We start from the raw sequence: 20,336 nt of genomic DNA, 5'->3' as shown, positions 1-20,336 counted from the left end.
AAACTGTTCTGCGGTCAGAGAAATCCAAATCTGAAATTCTTTTTGGAAAGCTCAGAGGTCACGTCCTCCGGGCAAAGTATAAGAGGCACCACCCAGCTTGTTATCAGCACTCAGTTCAAAAGACTGAATCTGTGATGGTATGTGGTATTGGTGCCTATGGATCTGACAGCTTGCACATCTGGATAGGCACCATCAAGGTGAAATACAAAAGCTGCAGCTTTTTCAAAAAACAAAGAATATCTCAGCAAGACCATGCTAAACTGAATGCTGCATCTATCAAAACAACATGACTTCATAGTAGACGGGTCCGGGTGCTGAACTGACTTTCCTGCAGTGCAGACCTTTCAAATGAAAACATTTGGCTCATCATGAATGAACAATCAGACAAAGAAGGCTCTGGACTATGGAGCAACTAGACCAGGGGTGGGCAACTCCAGGCCTCGAAGGCCGGTGTCCTGCAGGTTTTAGATCTCACCTTGGGTCAACACACCTGAATCACATGATTAGTTCATTACCAGGCCTCTGGAGAACTTCAGGACACGTTGAGGAGCTAATTTAGCCATTTAAATCATCTGTGTTGGTTCAAGGACGCATCTAAAACCTGCAGGGACACCGGCCCTCGAGGCCTGGAGTTGCCCACCCCTGAACTAGACTCTTATATCAGAGAAGAACAGGGCAACACTACTCTCCCAAAACTCCAGCAGCTGCTCTCTTCAACTGATGCTAAAAGAGGCACTGCAGCACAGTGGTAAACTTGGAACATGCAGCTGCCATCAAATTCAAAATAAGCTTTTTTTCTGAAAATGGTACATTTAATTGTCTTCTGCGTTGAATAAAAAAGAATCGATTTATGAAATCTGCAAGTCTTTGCATTCTGCTCTTATTTACATTTTACACAAAAGTTCCAACTTTTACAGAATTAAAATTTTACTGTGCGTTCTGTCGTGTAATAAAATTCAGTGTTAAGTGGCTTAACAAACAGGAAATAATGGTGAGGTACAAGGACTGAACTGAAAATGAATGAAAAAGCAGACAATGTCCAAAGATAATCTTTGAAAGCCTCTCAGAAAGCCTGGAGAACTATTGGCACCAATATATATATAATATACCACTCTAAAAGTCTGGCTTCTTGGAAATAAAATACAAAGAAATGAAGGTTAGAAGACTTTTGCACATTATTGTAAATATCCAAAGAAACACATAAGATGCGACCAGGTTGTAGTTAAAACCTTTATTTCAGTTTTTAACAATTAAAAATGACTTGGTGCTCTTGCACAGAGCTGTGCATCAAATTAACAGGACCATTTTTGTAGTAAACAACAGCATTAAGGCGTTTACAGCATGAATCCTGAAACTGTTTTAAGCACATATTCCCTTCATTTGCTATTTCCAATACAGTGCTGCCCTGATGATTTCAAGCAGGCCTTCTGTGTATAATTTACATCATATTTTGTATTTTCAGCGCTCAAAATTCAGCGTGCCGTAAAGTACATGTGGAAAGAGGAAGCTAACTGCCTGAAGTACACTTGGAGGTATTCACTGCTAACAGTTATTCTAGAGGTAAAGTAGATTTATGAAAAATAATTATTATGCAGTGCTAAAAATCGACATCTTTATTCAAAAATAAATATACATTTAAGTTTTCTTGGAAAACTGGTCACCTGTTTATTAAATCCTGCCTCAGCTGGAACAGCAGATTAGCTTGTTCTGTTGTACTGAAGAAATTCAAGCACGACTCTGCAGCTGCACTGTCATGTGAGAGCAAAATCGAGCACACAAAACAGCGTCACTACAGCTATTAGCAGCATGTGAGTAACGGGTTACACACACACACACACACACACACACACACACACACACACACACACACACACACACACACACACACACACACACACACACACACACACACACACACACACACACACACACACACACACACACACACACACACACACACACACACACACGAAAATGCTTTATTAATATTCTAAAAAAAATAATACTATTACAATCTAGGTACTAACATGCCCCTTTAGATTCGAAGTGCTTAAAATGTTCAGCATCTACATCCTCTATCTTTAAATGCTTAGCAGGTTCCCTCAGAAAACTTGTATACGAGGTCTGTTTGAGAAGATTAGGCGTCAGTAGGTGCATGGAAGAGACGACAGGGTCTCCAGAGGGCTGTGCTAGGAAGCAAGTTCAACATATCTAGGCTCTGTTTGAGTTCACTAGCTTAAAAACCATAGCTTTCTGCTATCCTATTAATGTTGCTTCATAGTCCATGACCACACTGACCACAGTTACCCATAATTCAGCACCTGAAAGCTGTCTATCAAATTAATTCAAACAGGTTTTGGTTTTTCTATTGCAACACAAAGTTCACCTAAACACTGGATGGACAGTTGGTACCAAATTACATCTGAAAAAAAGACTGACTGCTTGAAAACAATGGTCTGGGTTTATTTACTCGACTGTCAATCACAGTTAATCGTTGTGCCTGGTTTGTTCCTCCTCATCCTCACTCTGAAGAAGACAATAAGCAGGAAAATGTCTCTTTAAAGCATGTGGCGACTTCACACATGCCTCATCTTTACAGAGTGTGTGTGGCACATGATGTTGTTTGATAACAAGCCAATTCACTCCCACTTTAGACATGTCAAACATTTAGCTGCCTTTTCTCAAGAAGGAACTGTGACCCTGGACACAACTGTAAGCTGCTGGAAAAGCTTAACCAGCAGCAAGAACTCACAGCAGCACCGTATGAGAAGAAGACCATATGTAACCTGCATGTGCAAACGGCCATGCTGCCTTAATTTACAGGTGCAATTATTCTGCTGGCAAAAAAAGCAAACAGTAAAATTCAACACGCCATGGATGACTGTCCCACTGCCTGTCCAGTCCTCATATGTTTGGGATCATTAACTTGGTTGGTGTCTGCTCCTGCCCCATCAGAGTCCTTTACAGAGGCTATTGTGGGTGGGATTAGGCTGTCCAGTTCCTGCCTGTGACTCGTTTCCAGAAGCCACTCATGAAACTTCATTTCCACCAATTCCTGGAACTGTTGCTTCTGCTCCCTGGAAAGAAAGAGAACGTAAAAGAAAGTTGCATTTAAACGGTATAATATTGAAAATAACAGAGCTTAACAAAAAAAGTTTTTCTGACATGAAGGAGAGCATCATTCACCTTATTTCCTACATTTATGCTCCAGCAACAATATGCATGTGTTTAATTTTCTGTTTCTTAGCCCGGTACTTTAATAGCTCGTATATAGTAGTAGCAATGTCAATGTTGTCAATGGAGACAGTGTACAGAGTATGTGATCAATGGGTCTGTGGGCCACTCTCACTTGTGGTCATGTGGGCCTGCCAACCAGCCGCAGACAAGAGTGAAGTTCTAACATACAAAGAACTGAAGTGAAACTGAGCATTAAAACTAATGAAGCGTCCACTATAGCCACTATCTGTGCTCTTCTTCTTTTTAATAAAGGTCTTCTTCATTTTCACTCCTCCATAGTCCTCTACCTGCATGCTCAGCACTCCAGATGATTGGATATCATATTCCTGTTTTGGAGTTAAAACAAAGACTAGCCTCTGTAGGAGGCATTAGTTTGTCTATATAAATTTGTAGCAGTTTTTCAAGCTGAAAACTTTCTGATTTTTCAGATTTTCTTGTAAGCACAAATTGCAACCCAGTTCAGAAAGAGTGGATCACAATCTAATGCTTCCAAACATGAATCCTCACAGCACCTTCAGTGTTGTACATTATAGTTAGAGTCATAGTATCCAATCACAACATTCAGAGCAGAATGAAGACTTTCCAATAAGACTATCTTTGAAACGACTGTTTAACTAACGTTCCTCCATCGGTCTCTGACCAGTACATGGATACTATATGAAATCGAATGTTTTGAAACAAATCCAAAACTCTTGCCTTGTCTCTTGTCTGACAGACAATTTAGATGTCACATCACTGACCAATCGAGTGGTGCCACTGCCAAAACTTTTGGTATGCAGATATACAATCGTGTTCCTGCCAGTTAAACATTAAATACGTGTATTTCCTTTAAAAGATGAACATCTATTTATGAATGTAAAGAGCCAGTGGAGAGCTGCCTCGTGCAACCCGTCTGACATCAGTGTGCTCACTGAACTGCATATCTCTCACACACAGCAGTTAACTGACATTCATATTGATTTTTTGGAATGCCTTTGCTGTTACAATTTTCCACTGATTAAAAGGCACGCTACATAATGAAACACTAAAACTTACTTGAACACATGTATAGGTGGCTGAGCCACTGCTTAATAAAGGTTTGGGGGTCAATTTCTCACTCACTTGCTCAGCCGGGCCTCTATCACAGTCTTCTGCCAGTTCTGTATCCTCCTCTTCTTTTCGTCCAGAGCTGCCTGGTATGAAGGAGGCAGACCACCGGGCACCTCACACGTGTCTCCCTCCATCTGAAAAGGCACGACCAGCGTGTGGAACTCTGATGGTGGCAGCAAGCGGTAGCAGGAGGGGTCTGGGCTGGACAACGTATTGAGTGAGTGGCTGGCAAGGCCCTCGGTCACCAGTAGTAAGGGCTGATCCCAGAGATTAGGGACAACCGCCAGCCCCACGCTGGCCATGTGATCCTCCAAGGAAGGGTAGAAAGTGTGGAAAGGACCTAGAGTAATGTCCATGTTTCCCGGCAGTAGCAACGGGCGTGTGGGCGTAAGGGCATGGATGGTGCAACGTGAGGAAGTTCCAATAACAATTCGGCCGGCCATGCACACCACCCGCACATTCTGGCAGCTGTGGATGTGGACGCTGGTCTCAACGGGACCCAGAACCACAGTGCTGTCACGGCATTTGTCCACACTGACTGATCTAAAGGAACAAATTCAACAACAGAAAGAACATAAACTGTACAGATACAGCCACTGAAAACTGCCGCTTTCAGCCAGAGATCAGCCAACTGACAGTCAGCCTAGGAACGGGAATCAAGAACCAGTTCTTGTAGAAAACCGGTTCCCAGTAGGGCAATTCCTTGTAATCATTAGTCTGCCTGCCTATCAATTCTGCTTATGGTGCTTGCACTCTTGGCCTGTATGCTAAAGATAACCCATCTTCTATTACTAGAAGGCAACCTTACCTGAGAGGTGAGAGAAGGTATATGAAGGCATCAGCACATCTATGGATTTTAATGTTGGCACCAGTCAGCTTGTCTGAAGTTTTAGCCAGGGTCTGTTTTAAGACTTGGGACATCAGCACCATTTTACTACCAGGTGGTGCCATGTGGGTGTTCCTGGCTATCTTGGCTCTCTTCATGGCCCCTTCCACTAGAACACACAAACACACATGGGCGGTCAAAGAAAGGCACAAAGTGAAGACCGTGAGGAAGGACTAATGCCAGATGATTTTACTAAACCTTGCTGAGCCCAAGCGAGCTTCTTGCCCGAATGGAGACAGGCAGTTATTCCAAAGGGATTCAGAGTGAGGCTGCGCTGGAGGCAGGAGAGAAGATTGTGCAGGGGGAAGGAACGGGTGAGCGAGGAGTAGCCAGCTTGTGTTTGGAGTGGACCTTTGGTCAGCAGCCGGTGAATGGGCTGAACAGCTTTTCCTTGGCAAACTGAGCCCTCCAGAAGCAGACCCAAGCTCCGCACAGCGTCCAGGGATACCTGATAGAACATGACTGAGAAATCAGTTACAGTACGGACTTGTTTTTATATTTCAAATAGTATAGATTAATACAAGGGAAATTCTCTAATCAAAAATTTTAACATAATGAGTTTACTTTAACAGCTACAATTTGCTGTTAATGTTTTATTTACACTAGTGAAAGAAAAAATGTACAGCCATAAATCTAACTCATCTATTAATTAAGATGGAAAGTCAGAAATGCCAGATTGACCACCTCTGTAAATGCAGAGGTTCTGACAGTTTTCTGCTCTGGAGCATTCAGGTGTGTGCTATTACAATGTGAAGGAGGAACAACACCAGCACTGATCTTAGAGAAGCACTTGTTGCTGTCTATGAAGTCGGGAAGGGGGTTAGGCTATTTATTATCATTCTGCAGAAAGAACAATTATTGACAAGTGGAAAACATTCAAGAAGGATTTCACCCCAGTGTCAGACTGTGCAGTGCCCTGAGAAACAGCAAAACACCCAAGAGCTACATCTCAGAGTCCAGAGGCCTGGGTTAGCATGTTAAATGTTAAAGTTGATAACGGTACAGTTAGGAAAAGAATGGGAGGACTGTTAGGAAAAAGCCTCGTCTCTGAAAAAAACACTTTACAGTCACTGAGTCAACATCAGCTCCTCTGTATACCAAAGTATTCTAGAGTCAAACGGCAGCAAACAGCTGGATGGCTGAAAAGGAAAAGAATCAAAGTGGGGTTTTTAAGTCCAGACCTTAACCTGACTGAAATGCTATTGGAGGACCTTACGAGAACTTTTGTGAATTAATGTAAACCTCAATAACCTGAAGCAACGTTGTACAACTCCACAGTTATCATCTACCCGAAACAAAACTATTTTAGGTCTTCTCCCTTCCAGCTAACTTTCTTCTAATTGGCTGCCCTTCATGCACAGTGGGTTTGAACAGAAGGTGGGTAGCGCTCGATGCTAACAGTGAGTGGTATGCCTGTTGCAGAATTTTTTCTTCTGCATTAACTGAACTGTTCTGAAATCCTATGCTGTAATGCATGCAGTAACCTGATGTGAAACTACACAGACATGTAACTGTGAATGTTCACATCACATTGACGCAGCCAGCAATGTCTATAACTGATGCTTTAGACACTGTCATTTCTTTTTACACATTTACAGCTACTTCCTCTTCTGATACCAATTTTCAAATTGGCTGCAAAAGAACAGATCAACTCAAAGAAGAACTCCATCGCTAACTAGTGTTTCAGCAAAGAGATGCAGAGCAACATGGGCACACCAGCACAAGCAGAAATGTTGGCAACAACATTTGACTCTCATGTGGGCTCTGCACAGATTCAGTGCAGAGGTAGAAATCAAGCTTCAGAATACAACATTAGAGATAAATACTCTCAGAGACAAGATAAAGATGCAAGAGAGGCAACAACTACCTGAAACAGACTGATTAGCTCACAGGGATTGCGTCTACATATATGTCTATAAGAATATATTTAAGAAGATATATTAAATATACTGGTATCTTAAATACTCTGGCTAGCACCAAATATTGTTAAAAATATCTAGATTGTGTCTGTGACCTAACGCAGGATGTGTGCTTGCTGTTCCCAGACCTGGCAGTCTCTTAGGGCCTGTCCAGATTGCGACAGTTGACCAGGCTCCACTAGCAGCTCCAAAATCTCTGCCAGATGGCTTTGCACGAAGGACAGGTGAGCCTGATCATCCCAATTCTGCAGAACCAAAACAGGAACAAAACTGGACTATAAGTGGTTAAATTCATATACACCACCATACAATAATTTGCACCAGATCTAATTAGAACTACACAATACTATAAATCCTGCTGCATCGTTGGTCATTCTATTTTATCTTTCATGGCAAAGAGAACCTTGTTTTGATAGCTAGTCTTCGACTCTCTGTCTGATGGAGACGGGGAGCGAGTGCGATGGCTGGGCCACTCTTCCCCAATCAGAGAGGTGCGCAGAGACACGCGGTTCAGCTGCTGAATGTAGAGGAAAAGGAGGAACTGCAGAGTGTCCACAGACAACTGGTGCACAAAGGAAAGGGGAAAAAAAACACAGGTTACCTATCAATATGCAGCCGCTCTTCCTTCAAATCTGACGGCAAGGTTACAATAGTATCAGTCCTTGGAATAAATATTTTAACTTTATTTAACCTTGTTCCTCTGCTGGTCCAGCTCACTTTTAGTAGAACACTGGGAAAGACATTCAGCCCACTCCAGCCTCTCCTCTGGTGTATGACCTATCAGAAGGTCATAGGTCTCAAAGTAGAGCCACGCAAGGTCTTCTGGAAGCTGCAACTTTCCACAGGCGATATGCCTCCACATGGGCCAGCTCAGGATGGGGAAGCAGCCATTCCTTGTTCGCACGTAGATAGCCATCTTTCGAAGATAGTGTAGGTTTAGCTTGGAGGATGGTGCCACCTACAACGATAGTAATTCATGCTATTTACAAGATTTACAGCTCTTGGATGATAGTGGGAGTATATTTACCTGTAGGGCACCAAGTAGGAACGGTTCCATGCGTGGCCATATGCTCACACCGTTTGTCTCCATGTCTGAAGAAACAGAGTACAAAAACATGTGACATACACCGATAATTAATTACTTGAGTATTTGACACTGTATAAGTACAATGCACTTTTAAATCACAATGACAGAGCCATTACTGGATTATGATTATTAGTCACGAACCAGGGAAGGAGCTGGGGAGCACTAGCAGTTAAACTGGTCAAACTGGACAGTTACAATAACTTAATGCTTTGTTATTTCGCACAGACTCAACCTCTGTCCACACTGTTTAGTTCACCATGTCACTCATACTCCAGCCACTTTAACTATGTACACACACAACTGTGTATCAATTCAGATACAGCGCAGGATGTTCTGCTTTTACTCACTTTTTTTTAAACTCATCGCATTTCATGAACCTTCTCTTTGTTGTTTATTTAGTACAGCGACAACAGACCTAATCTTCAAAAATGACCGTTTAATTACAGGTTGAAAAATATCTTCCTGGCAACCAGGCTGCTCGTGCCATCAACACTAGGCATCTAATTTCAAGTTTGACAAGCTAATCAAAACTAAGCTAACATCAATCCAGTAACACAGTAAATATATGCACAAAACTCACTTGTTTTTGCTGTGGCACAACAAGAAATGAAGCCGAATACCAGGCGCACTGCTATTTGCTCATAAAGTTAACTCCAACATAAAAAAGTAGGGCTGGTCAGCTTAGCTTAGCTCCAGTTAGCTAGCTGAGCTAGGACAGCTCTGGATCTTACTGTCAGACTTTGTGTCCTCGTCCTGTTACTGGGATCTTCGGCCTGAATGAGAAAAGGGCCGACAGGTCAAGGACTCCTAGGTATACAGAGGAGGACGAGTGCAGTGGTTCCTGGTTTGTTGTCAGACGCACATCTGCCGTCCTTCCTATTTGGCGCCCTCCTCTCCACACAGATCTCAGCAGACATCTGTTGCGCGCAGCTCCCGGGGCCGCGCTTCAGCCTGCACTATGAGCATGGTGCCCGGGTTTTTTTTATTCACCGAAATGTTCAGTTTTTTATTAGTTGTACTTATACATGTAACAAAAAACAAAAGCAAAAAACAAAAAAAACCCCCCCAAAAACATCGGTGCAAACAGTTATATATGACAAGAAAGGGCTGCTGAGAAGAAAGGTGTGAGCTGTCTCTTTAACGCTGGGCAGAGTTTTTCGGGAGAGGATGATTTGCCGACATCCAGTGGGCGGGCTTTCTCTGACAGGAGGAAGAAGGCTTGTGGCTGACTGACTGGCAGCTGGGATCCGAGCTTTAAAAAGCCGGTTGTTCTTTGCTACCTCCTTGAGAAATCCTAAGATCTATGGCTGCTAAAGGGATGAATCTGTGTAACGTGTGCTGCCTGCTTCTTTATGCTACTACGGCGGTGCTTGCCGGGTAAGTGGTGTTCGCTCGGACAGCGGCGAAACAGCATCGCCAGCTGGTACACATGTTTCACTGTGATTGGTCTAGACGTGCTCTCCATGCGTGGAACAGTCTGACACACAGAGCTAACTTGCTAATAAGTGCTTTCGTCGTCTTTTGCGCCTCTCTCATTAAAAAGCGTATCCACCACTTGCAAGGGCCGTGTTTTAAGTGACTACCTAGCTTAGTTAGCTTGGAGCTAGCGATTACGGCAGATGAAGCTGCTGCATACTGTCTATGGAAGCCAAACTGGCTTACCCCCCGGAGATTGTAAAACACCGAGTTGGCTACAATCTAAAAGTAGCACCATTGCCATTTGATAACGGTTTCTCCTTTTTCTTCTACCTCTGTGCCTCCTGTGTCTGCCTCATTTGTGCCATCTTCCTCTCTCCTGTAGGCGAGATTTCTATAAAATCTTGGGGGTGAGCAAGAGTGCATCAATCAGGGACATCAAGAAGGCCTACAGAAAGCTGGCTTTGCAGTTACACCCCGACAGAAACCAAGACGACCCGCAAGCCCAGGACAAGTTCGCAGACTTGGGGGCAGCCTATGAGGTAGATGTGTAGCCATTGTTGTGTTCTTGATGCTAGTGATATCCGAGATGAGCAACAATAAAATTGTTTTTGAGTTAAAAGACTGTTATAGTTTCATAGTATCAGCTGTGTTCGGGGACAGTAGCGTAGATTTAATCCTATGTGAGTATAAAAGCGCCCAATACAACTGTTTTATAAGCCTGAAATTTGGTTGTTGTTGGTAAGATCTCTGCGATTGGACGATTAGACCGTGTGGCTGAATCTGATTGGCTGTCAGGCAGCACAGCTGGTGTATTGAAAATTCAGACGTGGATGAGTGGGAGTGGATTCGGATAAGCGCTGCAGGTGTTTCCGTGTCAAACGTTCACGTTTCTTTTAAAAACGGAAGGATGCCGCAGCGAGTTCACTGATTTGTAACACAAAACTGAAATTGGTTATTAATCGAGTTTTATTAGTCGAGGTGGGTCTATAAATGTATCTCTAAATGAATGACAATATAATAAAAATAATAGAAAATAATTGACAAGATCTACATAAATTCTTTTGAAGTTGTGTTTTGTTTTGTTTTTTAAATTGTTGCTATTGAGGTACCTCAGGCACCAAAACGATAACAATCTCAACCATAAAGTTCAGTAGGTATTTGTTTAAAGAAATCTAAAGTGGTGGTACAATAAATAACAAATAAAAATATTTCAAAACCAGAATTTGAAATGGCTTACTAAATGTAGAAACAGCAACATATCCAACATTCTTTGGTAGTCTCTTCAGGTGCTCACCTTGAAGTTTAACTTGGGACCTTCCCACTTGGATTTTTTGCCTGTTGTTGCTGAATGAGGGAAGAGAGCCCTCTGTCATCTCAGTAAACACCTTCTTCGTTGGTTGAGGATGTCACTTACTAGTTACAAGTCCTGTTACAGCATAATCTTCATGTTGTAAATTATGCTCACTGCTAGAGTCAAGAAGATTATTTCTCAGTACAGTCTGATCTGCCTCTCACTTATATCTAGTTTCAAAAAGGTTGACAAAAAGAAATGAGGTTCAGCTTGATGCTTAATGATGCGAGATAATCTTTTATCTATAGTCTGTGGTTGAAACAACGGGAGATAATGACAAACTGATTAGCACTAGCAACAGCTGTAAAAGTTTTCTATGAATTTCCAAATTCTCATCAAAATCTAAGAATGGAGCCATTGCTGCTTTTCTCAGTTGAAGGCACTTCTACAGCCACAATGTAATTGCTGGGAGTTCCTTCTAATGGGTCAACTGTTTGTATTCTCATATTTGAAAAAGTGTATATTTTATACGTAAGCCTTAAGATTGATTCAGTAGTAACAGTTCACTGAGTTTTCATTTCATTGTTTAATGAATCACAGTCAATTTCAAAAACTAACACAGCTTTCAAGAGCCCATCGACATTTTTGTGTTGTTGTTTTTTTGTTGTTTTTTTTAACATTAAATAATGACACTCACACGTATCAGCGGAGAGAACAAAGACTGCGGCATGTGGCCATTGTGTGATTGACAGGTTGTCTGTTTGTAGGTCCTCTCAGATGAGGAGAAAAGGAAACAGTATGACATGTATGGAGAGGACGGGCTCAAAGAGGGTCACCACAGCTCTCACAACGATATCTTCTCCAGGTTGGTTTCATGAGCTCAGCTGGATTTTATGCCAGGTTCAGCTAAATGTATGTATAATGTCCACTCATGCTACTGTTCCTCCCTCTGTAGCTTCTTTGGTGACTTTGGGTTCATGTTTGGTGGCAACCGACAGCAGCAGGACAGGAATATTCCCAGAGGAAATGACATAATACTGGACCTGGAGGTTACACTGGAAGAGGTTTACTCTGGGAACTTTGTGGAGGTGTGGAGAAACTCCTGGTTTCCAAACGAACAGTCTTTAGCATCCTTTATTCACATTTCAAGTTTGTTCCACAAAGAGGAGCTAGCTATAGAGTGTCACTTCATTCAGTGATCAAACTGCAAGGGTTACCGATGAATCGTCTAATTTACTACCTGTAGATTTTCATGTTATCAACACTTATTTTTCCCGCTGTATGCAGGTTGTACGTAACAAGCCTGTAGCTAAAGAAGCTCCTGGTAAAAGGAAGTGTAATTGCAGACAGGAAATGAGGACGACCCAGCTTGGACCTGGACGTTTCCAGATGACTCAGGAAATGGTGTGCGATGAGTGTCCCAATGTGAAGTAAGTCAGCTCCTGTTGTCATCATTAAATGGGGCCTATTATGCTTTTCCTTATTTTCTGTGATACATGGCTGTGACATCATAGAAAATGTCCCTAATGTGGTCATCTCAGGCACACAGCTCTGGTGCAGAAGCCCCACCCACCTGCTGTTTGTGAGGCATTATGAGGAATATGTTGAACTCTCAATCAAACAAAGCAACTCTGCTGCACCAGTAAAACAAAGGGACAGATATTGAGCAACACAAGAACACAGTACAGATGTTACTACTCAATTTATAAATGATAACCCCATTTTGGACACCACTGAAAATGAGATGAAGCATCTGAAGTCGTAAATTTGAATGTCTCTAACCCAAGTTTGGACTTGGCCACCGATTGTACAGCTACAGGGTTTGAATCTGCGATGCTTCCATTTTAATTTTTGATAACTGCTTCAGGTTGTATGTTGTCTAGCTCTCTCAGAATGACATTGATCTGTTGCTACAGATGTCAGGTGTGTTTTATTACATGTATCAAAGTCGGTACTGATTTTTAGATCATGTATTGCTTCTTTCAATCACTTCCGATTCTTATTTCCTGATGTGCGAAGTTTCTGGCAGAGTTGATCTTCTTTCTCCATCAGGGTGTGTTTTAGTTGCCAAGACCTTATGATTGGATTTGAAATGAACCCGAGAATACAGATCCAGATCTCAAGATAGACGATCAAGCTACATTATTACACTGTTACCAACAAAACCTGTTAATGTGATGTAAACAAATATGCCACCCACCCATCCATTTTATTCCATGTATCCGTAACTGGGTTGTGGGGGCAGGAGTCTAGGCAGAGAACCCTGGACCTCCCTCTCCCTAGCCAACTGCCCCTGCTTATCCAGGGGAGCTTCAGCATGTCCTGAGTCTGCCCCGGGGCCTCCTCCCCATGGGCATGCCCAAACCACCTCAACTGGCACCTTTCGATGTGGAGGTGTAGCAGCTCTGCTCTTAGCCCCTCTTCAATTATTGGCTTTCTCTCGCTCTCTCTAAGGCAGCGGTCCCCAACCTTTTTTGCGCCACAGACCGGCCTTTAAGGTGTCGTGGATAAATACAACAAAATAAAACCAGTACCAAAAAAAAAGATTTATTCATAACACACAGGAAGAGACCCAGGGAAACCAAATTAACAATAAAAATGACAAAAATGATGCTAAAAGCTGTGAATTTCACACCCGAGCCTCTACTCTCGCGATCCAGTACCAAACGACTCACAGCGGTTCCCAGCGGTCAGGGACCGCTGCTCTAAGGGACTGGCCAGATGACCTTTGGAAAGCTCATTTCTGCCACTTGTGTCTTGTTCTTTCAATCACTGCTAAGTTTATGACCATAGGCGAGGGTAGGCACGTAGATCAACAAGTAAACTGAGATCTTTGCTTTTACACTCGGCTCTCCCTTCACCATGATGGACTGGTACAGCGTCCACATGACTGCATTCCACTAGAACAAGTTCTGAGTCACAAAGTTCAACAGCAGACTGAAAGAAATGGGGGGGGAAATGCTTATGGGATATTTTGAAAAACACATCAGGAATCCTAGATTTTAGCTTAACGTACTTAATAAATTGACCATATTTGGGGATTAACAAATGCATCCTCTGATGTTATCTTATCTGCAGGCTGGTGAATGAAGAGAGGACCTTAGAGGTAGAGATTGAGCAAGGAGTGAGAGATGAGATGGAGTACCCTTTTATTGGAGAAGGTAACTGCTTTGTAAATCTTAAATCGCTAGCTTTTTGTCACTCCCTGTTTCTAACATTTTACTCTGACCACAGGGGAACCTCACATCGATGGAGAGCCTGGAGACCTTCGATTTCGCATCAAAGTGTTGAAGTATGAACAGATTTCTGTGTGTGTGTGTGAGAGAGAGAGAGAGAGAGAACGAGAGAGGCGTGCACCAATTAGAATATAAGTATAGTGACAGACAAGTGATGTGGGGATGTTTCTACTTTATAGACATCCTGTGTTTGAGCGCAGAGGAGATGATCTCTACACTAATGTCACCATCTCTCTGGTGGAGTCACTGGTTGGCTTTGAGATGGATATAGTACATTTGGATGGACACAAGGTTCTGTATATGCTTCTTGTTTTGAAAGATTAGATTATTTGGGGAAAAATAAAAACATGTATAAGATTAATAGTAAATGTTTGTCTGTCTTTGCCTGGCAGGTCCACATAGTGAGGGATAAGATCACAAAGCCCGGTGCTCGAATGTGGAAGAAAGGAGAGGGACTGCCCAACTTTGACAACGTCAACATTCGAGGTTCCCTCATCATCACGTTCGATGTAGACTTTCCTCAGACACAGCTCGACGACCAGCAGAAAGAAGGTCAGAGTGTGGCAGTGTTAAAGGGCGGGCTGGGAGAAGTTAAGGACACATCATATCTTAAGGGGACCTACTGTATTCTGCTCATTTAGTCCTTATTTATCTTACAAGGCTTTCCTGCTTCTCTTTTAAACGAGGCATGTTAGCTCTTTCAAGTTCTTCTGATTGGCTGCCCCTCCTAAGCAAAAGATTTGAGGAGCAGGCGACTGAATGTCTGAGTTGACCAAACTTGGGCCGTGTCAACCATAAGAACACTACGTACATAACAGAAAATAAGGATTGGTCCCCTGTAAGTGATTCAAATTTCCAAAGAGAGATGCCAAAAACAAATAGTTGAATTTAGAGTTTATAAATTGAAGTTATACCTTTTTTAAAAGTTTGTCTTCAGAAAAGGTTTATATGGTAAGTAGTTATTCTATATGTATTTTAATTTAATTGAATGGGACAGAAGAACAGTCTGTCACTTTGTTACATGTTCTCATTTCTGAACAGGATCAATGATGTTGTAGTTCGATCTGCTCGCGGGGAAAGGTTTTTAACAGCAGCTGTCACCGTGTCGTTGCAGGTATTCGGAATCTTCTGAAACAGGGATCTGTACAGAAGGTTTACAACGGACTACAAGGATACTAACGCACCGAGCGACAGCGCCTGAACTGATTCACATACCACCCAAACACACACACAGACACACTTGTTCAGTCAGCAGGAGCGTGATCTGTAATCCTAGCCAGGGTGTATTTATTATTTTTCAGATTTGTCTCAGGATGGCTTGAATCAAATTTGTTTTTACTTTTTAAATGTTCTACATCTTATCAGCAGTAGCACAACAGCAGATGTTTTATGTGAGGTGTAAAAATGGACACGCTGAACCTTTTCATTCCCTGCATTACCCTGTAACAGTAGGTCTTTTTGTCCTTATTTGTATGTCAAGTTTACTTCTTTGTATCTGAAAGCACCTACTCATGTGTCAACCGCTGCTCCTTTGTGGAGAGGACACCGTTACAGCCCTCTGCGTCTGCTGAAGGATGAGCTACTGACAAACTGGATATCTGAAGAATGTTCAACCTGTGCAAGAGCAGAAGTTTCTCCATTTCTGGTCTTTTTGTTTTAGATGAGTTTTATGAATGTAACAGTATCACTTGTTGAGTGATGGAACTGTTGTTGCTCTGGCCTGACTCCTGTTCAATAATACTCTGTAAATAGGAAAGAACAAATCCAAACTTGTTTGTTGTGTTTGAGTTTTCCTAACTTATGTTGGCACGTTTCTGTTTGACATGATGTGACTGGAGAACTGTCAGCATTGCACAGCCCCACGTTCACTGTGACAGGAGTTGACCTCTTAAGTTAAACAGTGAAGGCAGTTTGCTCCAGCGTGTGTTTTCCACACCTCTGACACTCTATAGCTCAAAGGGACTTCACTCTATGAAGAACGGCGTCCCTGTTGACTATAATGGGCTTTTCTGATTTACCTTGACTCTTAAGCGCGATGCTGCCTCCCAATTCTGAGTGTCGTGGCCTTAAATGTAAATTATTTGGCAGTTTATACATTTCCTAGGGGATATTGTACTTTTGATTGACAATATAAATAAAGATTTCTACAAATTCTGTTGGCATGTTGTACCCCAGATTCACCAGTAGATGATGTCAGAGTCAAGTAAATAACAAGCTTAGAAAGCCTAAAAGTTAAAGTTCTAAAGTTACAAGGAAGGAGGAAAAACTAAAAGGTTTTTGTTTTTTTTCCACACACAAGAATTGGATGTACTGATGTGTAGAAATGGTTGCATCTTCAGGTGCTTTGGGTGAATTTGGTGCTGACATGAATTTACATATGGGGGTAAGTTACATTACAGGGCAATGGGTTTGTAAAAATAACCAGTTTGTATTGTGGTCGTAATTCTGAGATCTTGGTGAGATAATCGCATAAATTTGGGAAATCACAATTGATAATAAAACATGTTAAAATACAAGTCTTGATATGTAGAATTGATAATGAGATTTTTAAATTGAGAGTCAAACTAAAGTAATAATGTTAACACCTTCATAAAAACATACCTGTGTCTAATAGACACATAAATCAACCTGTTCACTTGTTATAAGGCTTTGGTTCATGTTTTTAACAGGACATTGCTGTCAAGTTCCACTGTGGTGGTGACAAATACAGCATCGTTTTTCATCTAATATTCAGAAGTATTTATCGTATTCAAAAAGGAGTTTCTCAGCATAAAACTATGCATGCACTGGAAGTCTGCTGTGGCAGACGGTTGGTTAGTCGCTACTTTGGACAAATGGACTAAACCCTGATCATACACTCAATTCTTTTTTAGATTGGTTTTCATCTGATTAGGAAGATTCATACTGCAGTAGGATAATACATCCATCCATCAATTCTCTTCTGCCTATCCAATTCAGGCTTGGAGTGAGAGGTGGGGTACACCCTGGACAGGTTAGGATAATACAGCCATGTGAAAAAGTTTTAAAAATGCACCCGTGACTCGAAATGTTGTAGAAGCACCTTCAGGAATAATAACTTCAGTTGTTTTCTGAATGACTTTATCGCTGTGGAGGAATTTTCTTTACAGCGTTGCTTCAGTTGAGATTTGCAGACATTCATTTATGAAAGCTCTCTTAAGGTCCCAGCATACCATTTAAGTCGGGTTCAACAGCTTCTTTTCTTTTTCAGCCACCTTATTGTAGATGTGCTGCTGTACTTGGGATCACTGTCTTGTTGTATGACCCAATTTTAGGAAAGTTTGAGCTCTCAGACAGATGGCCTCAGATTTGATCTACAATACTTTGGTACACAGAGAAGTTCATGATGATTCCAGGTCTACGAGGTGTCTAAGTCCTGTTGCTGCGAAACAAGTCATGCTTGACAGTTGGTACGAGATGTTTGCTCTGATATGTTGTGTTTAGGCTTTTTAGACTTGGAGTTGTGTATTTGTGTATCATGGCCAGACCTCTCCACTTTGGGTTAAACTCTTGGGTTATTTCCGATGTCATTTTGCAAGCCTAAGCTGTGCTGCCATGTTCCTTTTAGAGAGAAATGGAGATCTTATGAAGTATTTTTCTACTTGTACTGTCATGAACTTTCAAATTTAACTCACTAACTGAGGCATGTTGAGTCTGAGCTGTAGCTCTAATCTTGGGGTGAATTTGGTGCGATGTCCACTTCTAGGAAGATTATGTTAACACACACCTGAATGCTTCAAACCAGCAAACTGCCAAAAGTTCACCTTTTATAGGTGCTGACACACAGGACTTCTTGGAGTCCCGTAAAAAGTTTATTTTCCACATGACTGTCTAAATGCACTCTGTTAAATTACAGTGAAATACCACCAGACTGATTTACTAACATTAAACTGTTTTTTTCATAGCATTTTTGATTGTTTAGTACAGTTTTTTTTTAGTATTCTTACTGCAATTGCCACAAACAATTTATTGCTGTAAGACACAACAGCATGCATATAGCCTAAATTCACCCTCTTTATTCACCTTAAGTTATTGGAACGGTGCTGTATTCAATGATAATAAGCAGCCCGACGATGAATGCTGCTTTAGCTAAACGTTAACACTCAGTCTAACATACACTGAAACACTGCAGCCCACAATCAGCTGCAGAACTAGAGATAACTATTTTACTAACTATACCAGCACTACTAAGTTAATGATTTAAAGTTAAAGGTTTTTTGCCAAAGAGAAACTACTGTATGATACTGTAAAATTACACAGTAGCCTCCTGGTAATATTTACATTAATAATGAGAATTTGAAGCAGTCACATGTATTCATAAAGGGCAGGAAATAACTGTATAGGTTTCCTGTATTTGTACAGCAGTTTGTTTTAGTGTAGTGAAGAACATTTCATTATAAAGGCAACATTTGAGTCACTCTAGCATTCGAAGCATGAAGGTCCCCACATCTGTACAGATGTGCATGTATGTGTGGTCCATGTGACATATTCTCACCCTATGACCCCTCTACGGCTTTACTATAACGGCTTCCACGTTCACCCCTTTATCCCACAGCCGCTGACCTTGTGGGTGGAACTCTGCGGGGGAGTCTGCCTGCATGGATGCCCACAGAATCATATTTATAATGTGGTGAATAGTGTACACATCTGCCCCACAGGGTTCACATCTCAGACTGCATGTGTGTAATAGTCTCCCACAGTGGATATTGCATGCATATGAATGACTGTGTGTATGCGTGTGTGCTCATGTGTGTGGCCAGTCTGTGTGTATAATGAACTCCCACAGAGATAGCAGGGCTGTGGTAAAGGGAGTTTCCTCTTCAGCCCACCACACATCCCTTAGTCATTTTCAGAGTGATGAGGCTCTGGAGAGGAGACGAGAAGCTTTGCCATCAGGCTCAGATAAAACATCTCACTGTTTCACCTCAACACTGCCTCCTTCTGCAACATCCTGATAGCACCACTGAGGCTCAGGTCATTTAAGGAACCATAGCAGACGAAGAAATTGTTTCTCAGTCGGATCAGTTGCTGCAGTTGGGTTTTCACAGCAATATCAAGAGCTCCTGTTGTCATAACTGTTCAGGACTGAAAAGAAGTGAAGGAGTGAAAAGTAGCATGAGGTAACTTTTGGTCACCCACTTTGTGAGATGTGGTTCTGAGAGGAGATGCCTGAGTGAGTTATGTTGGGGATTTACCATCCATCCACAAATAATCAGTTTTAACCACTTGTAATTACAAATTGCAGAGCACATGAGGGCAGCATTGCCTCTTCAATCACATCCTTCACTAAATCACTTTTTATTACTCCCAGTGCTCACCAGAGGCCTGTAAGACTTGTGTGTAAAATGTGTGTGCATGCAAAAGCACGCCTACACTTGCCAGTTGTTGATGCAGATAAGCACAGGGATCACACTTGACCCTGAGTGTAATGGCTTCTAAGCGTAGCTGCAGGGTTAAGAGAGGCACAGGCTAAAGGAGGGCTAATTGAGCAATCTGTTCTGCGTGTGTGTCTGTGTGTGTGTGTGTGTGGTGGCGCCAACGGGTGTTGTGACCTGCTCTGACTCGGCAGTGTGCTTGGTTAATGGTGCCTGACCTGTCAGACGCAGGGTTTGTAGAAAGGCTTAAAATGACGCAGAGGCATTACTCAGAGCAGAACATGAAACTTTTCTTCTAAAAAATGATTCAGTCTCTGAAAGCATTTTAAACACAGCATGAAACTGGAATCAGCTGAGGAGTATGAAAGCTTTGTGGTGTATTAACAACTCCGCTGTGATTTGATGATTTGATGCTTTGGTGCTTCGCTGTAAAAACCATAAACTGTATATAAAAAACGGATGTAGCCATCTGACATCACTCATGGATTTGTGGAGTGGCAGTACGAAGCCTTCGACAGCATTACTTTGTGCAGACATTATTAGGATGGAGAGCTAAGTCAGCTAATGCTAACTAGTTTGGTTAGCAAGCTGCATCCATAAGCTGTGCAGGCGCAACACAGAGACACAGATATCGGCTAATTAGTGCTAAGCAACATATAAATAAAAGCTATCCATCTACTATTGGGCGGGTCGTACACCCTAGACAGGTCACCAGGGCTGTTATTTGACCAGCAAATGAAAGTATTGAGCAAAGTTGCCAGAAGCACAGGAAATAATTG

At 42.0% G+C, this 20,336-nt stretch overlaps 2 protein-coding genes across 4 annotated transcripts; one reads left to right on the top strand and one right to left on the bottom strand.

Annotated features, from left to right (window-relative positions):
* Positions 1-1,268: 1,268 nt before the first annotated feature.
* On the bottom strand, positions 1,269-10,296 carry tbccd1 (TBCC domain containing 1). Of its 3 annotated transcripts, none has more exons than XM_006805830.3 (9): positions 8,799-10,296; positions 8,159-8,223; positions 7,823-8,089; positions 7,535-7,693; positions 7,260-7,376; positions 5,411-5,660; positions 5,135-5,321; positions 4,339-4,869; positions 1,269-3,077 (listed from the first exon to the last, which is right to left on the bottom strand). In XM_006805830.3, the coding sequence occupies exons 2-9, from the start codon at positions 8,219-8,221 to the stop codon at positions 2,864-2,866; spliced, it is 1,788 nt and encodes a 595-aa protein (XP_006805893.1). In that variant the 5' UTR covers positions 8,222-8,223; positions 8,799-10,296; the 3' UTR covers positions 1,269-2,863. The 3 variants fall into 3 exon arrangements, with proteins under 3 accessions (XP_006805893.1, XP_006805894.1, XP_006805892.1); XM_006805831.3 differs by having other exon boundaries at positions 8,950-10,296; XM_006805829.3 differs by lacking the exon at positions 8,799-10,296 and adding an exon at positions 8,566-8,701.
* On the top strand, positions 9,394-16,318 carry dnajb11 (DnaJ heat shock protein family (Hsp40) member B11). Its single transcript, XM_006805828.3, has 10 exons — positions 9,394-9,595; positions 10,020-10,176; positions 11,696-11,793; positions 11,884-12,016; positions 12,216-12,358; positions 14,007-14,089; positions 14,163-14,220; positions 14,344-14,455; positions 14,557-14,716; positions 15,279-16,318. The coding sequence occupies exons 1-10, from the start codon at positions 9,522-9,524 to the stop codon at positions 15,341-15,343; spliced, it is 1,083 nt and encodes a 360-aa protein (XP_006805891.1). The 5' UTR covers positions 9,394-9,521; the 3' UTR covers positions 15,344-16,318.
* The last annotated feature ends 4,018 nt before the right edge of the window (positions 16,319-20,336 follow it).

This window comes from Neolamprologus brichardi, chromosome 16 (assembly GCF_056152115.1).
Source record: "Neolamprologus brichardi isolate AB-2024 chromosome 16, ASM5615211v1, whole genome shotgun sequence".
Lineage (NCBI taxonomy): Eukaryota > Metazoa > Chordata > Actinopteri > Cichliformes > Cichlidae > Neolamprologus > Neolamprologus brichardi.
The sequence above is the reverse complement of the archived record's forward strand: the minus strand, read 5'-3'. Positions and strand labels throughout refer to the sequence as shown.

Coding starts and splice junctions, on each gene's coding strand:
- tbccd1 (XM_006805829.3), bottom strand. Junction 8,090..8,158: donor TCCTACTTGGTGCCCTACAG/GTAAATATACTC, acceptor CTATCGTTGTAG/GTGGCACCATCCTCCAAGCT. Junction 5,661..7,259: donor AGGCCCTAAGAGACTGCCAG/GTCTGGGAACAG, acceptor ATGTTCTATCAG/GTATCCCTGGACGCTGTGCG.
- dnajb11 (XM_006805828.3), top strand. CDS start 9,522: ATGGCTGCTAAAGGGATGAATCTGTGTAACGTGTGCTGCCTGCTTCTT. Junction 10,177..11,695: donor ACTTGGGGGCAGCCTATGAG/GTAGATGTGTAG, acceptor GTCTGTTTGTAG/GTCCTCTCAGATGAGGAGAA. Junction 14,456..14,556: donor TACATTTGGATGGACACAAG/GTTCTGTATATG, acceptor TTTGCCTGGCAG/GTCCACATAGTGAGGGATAA.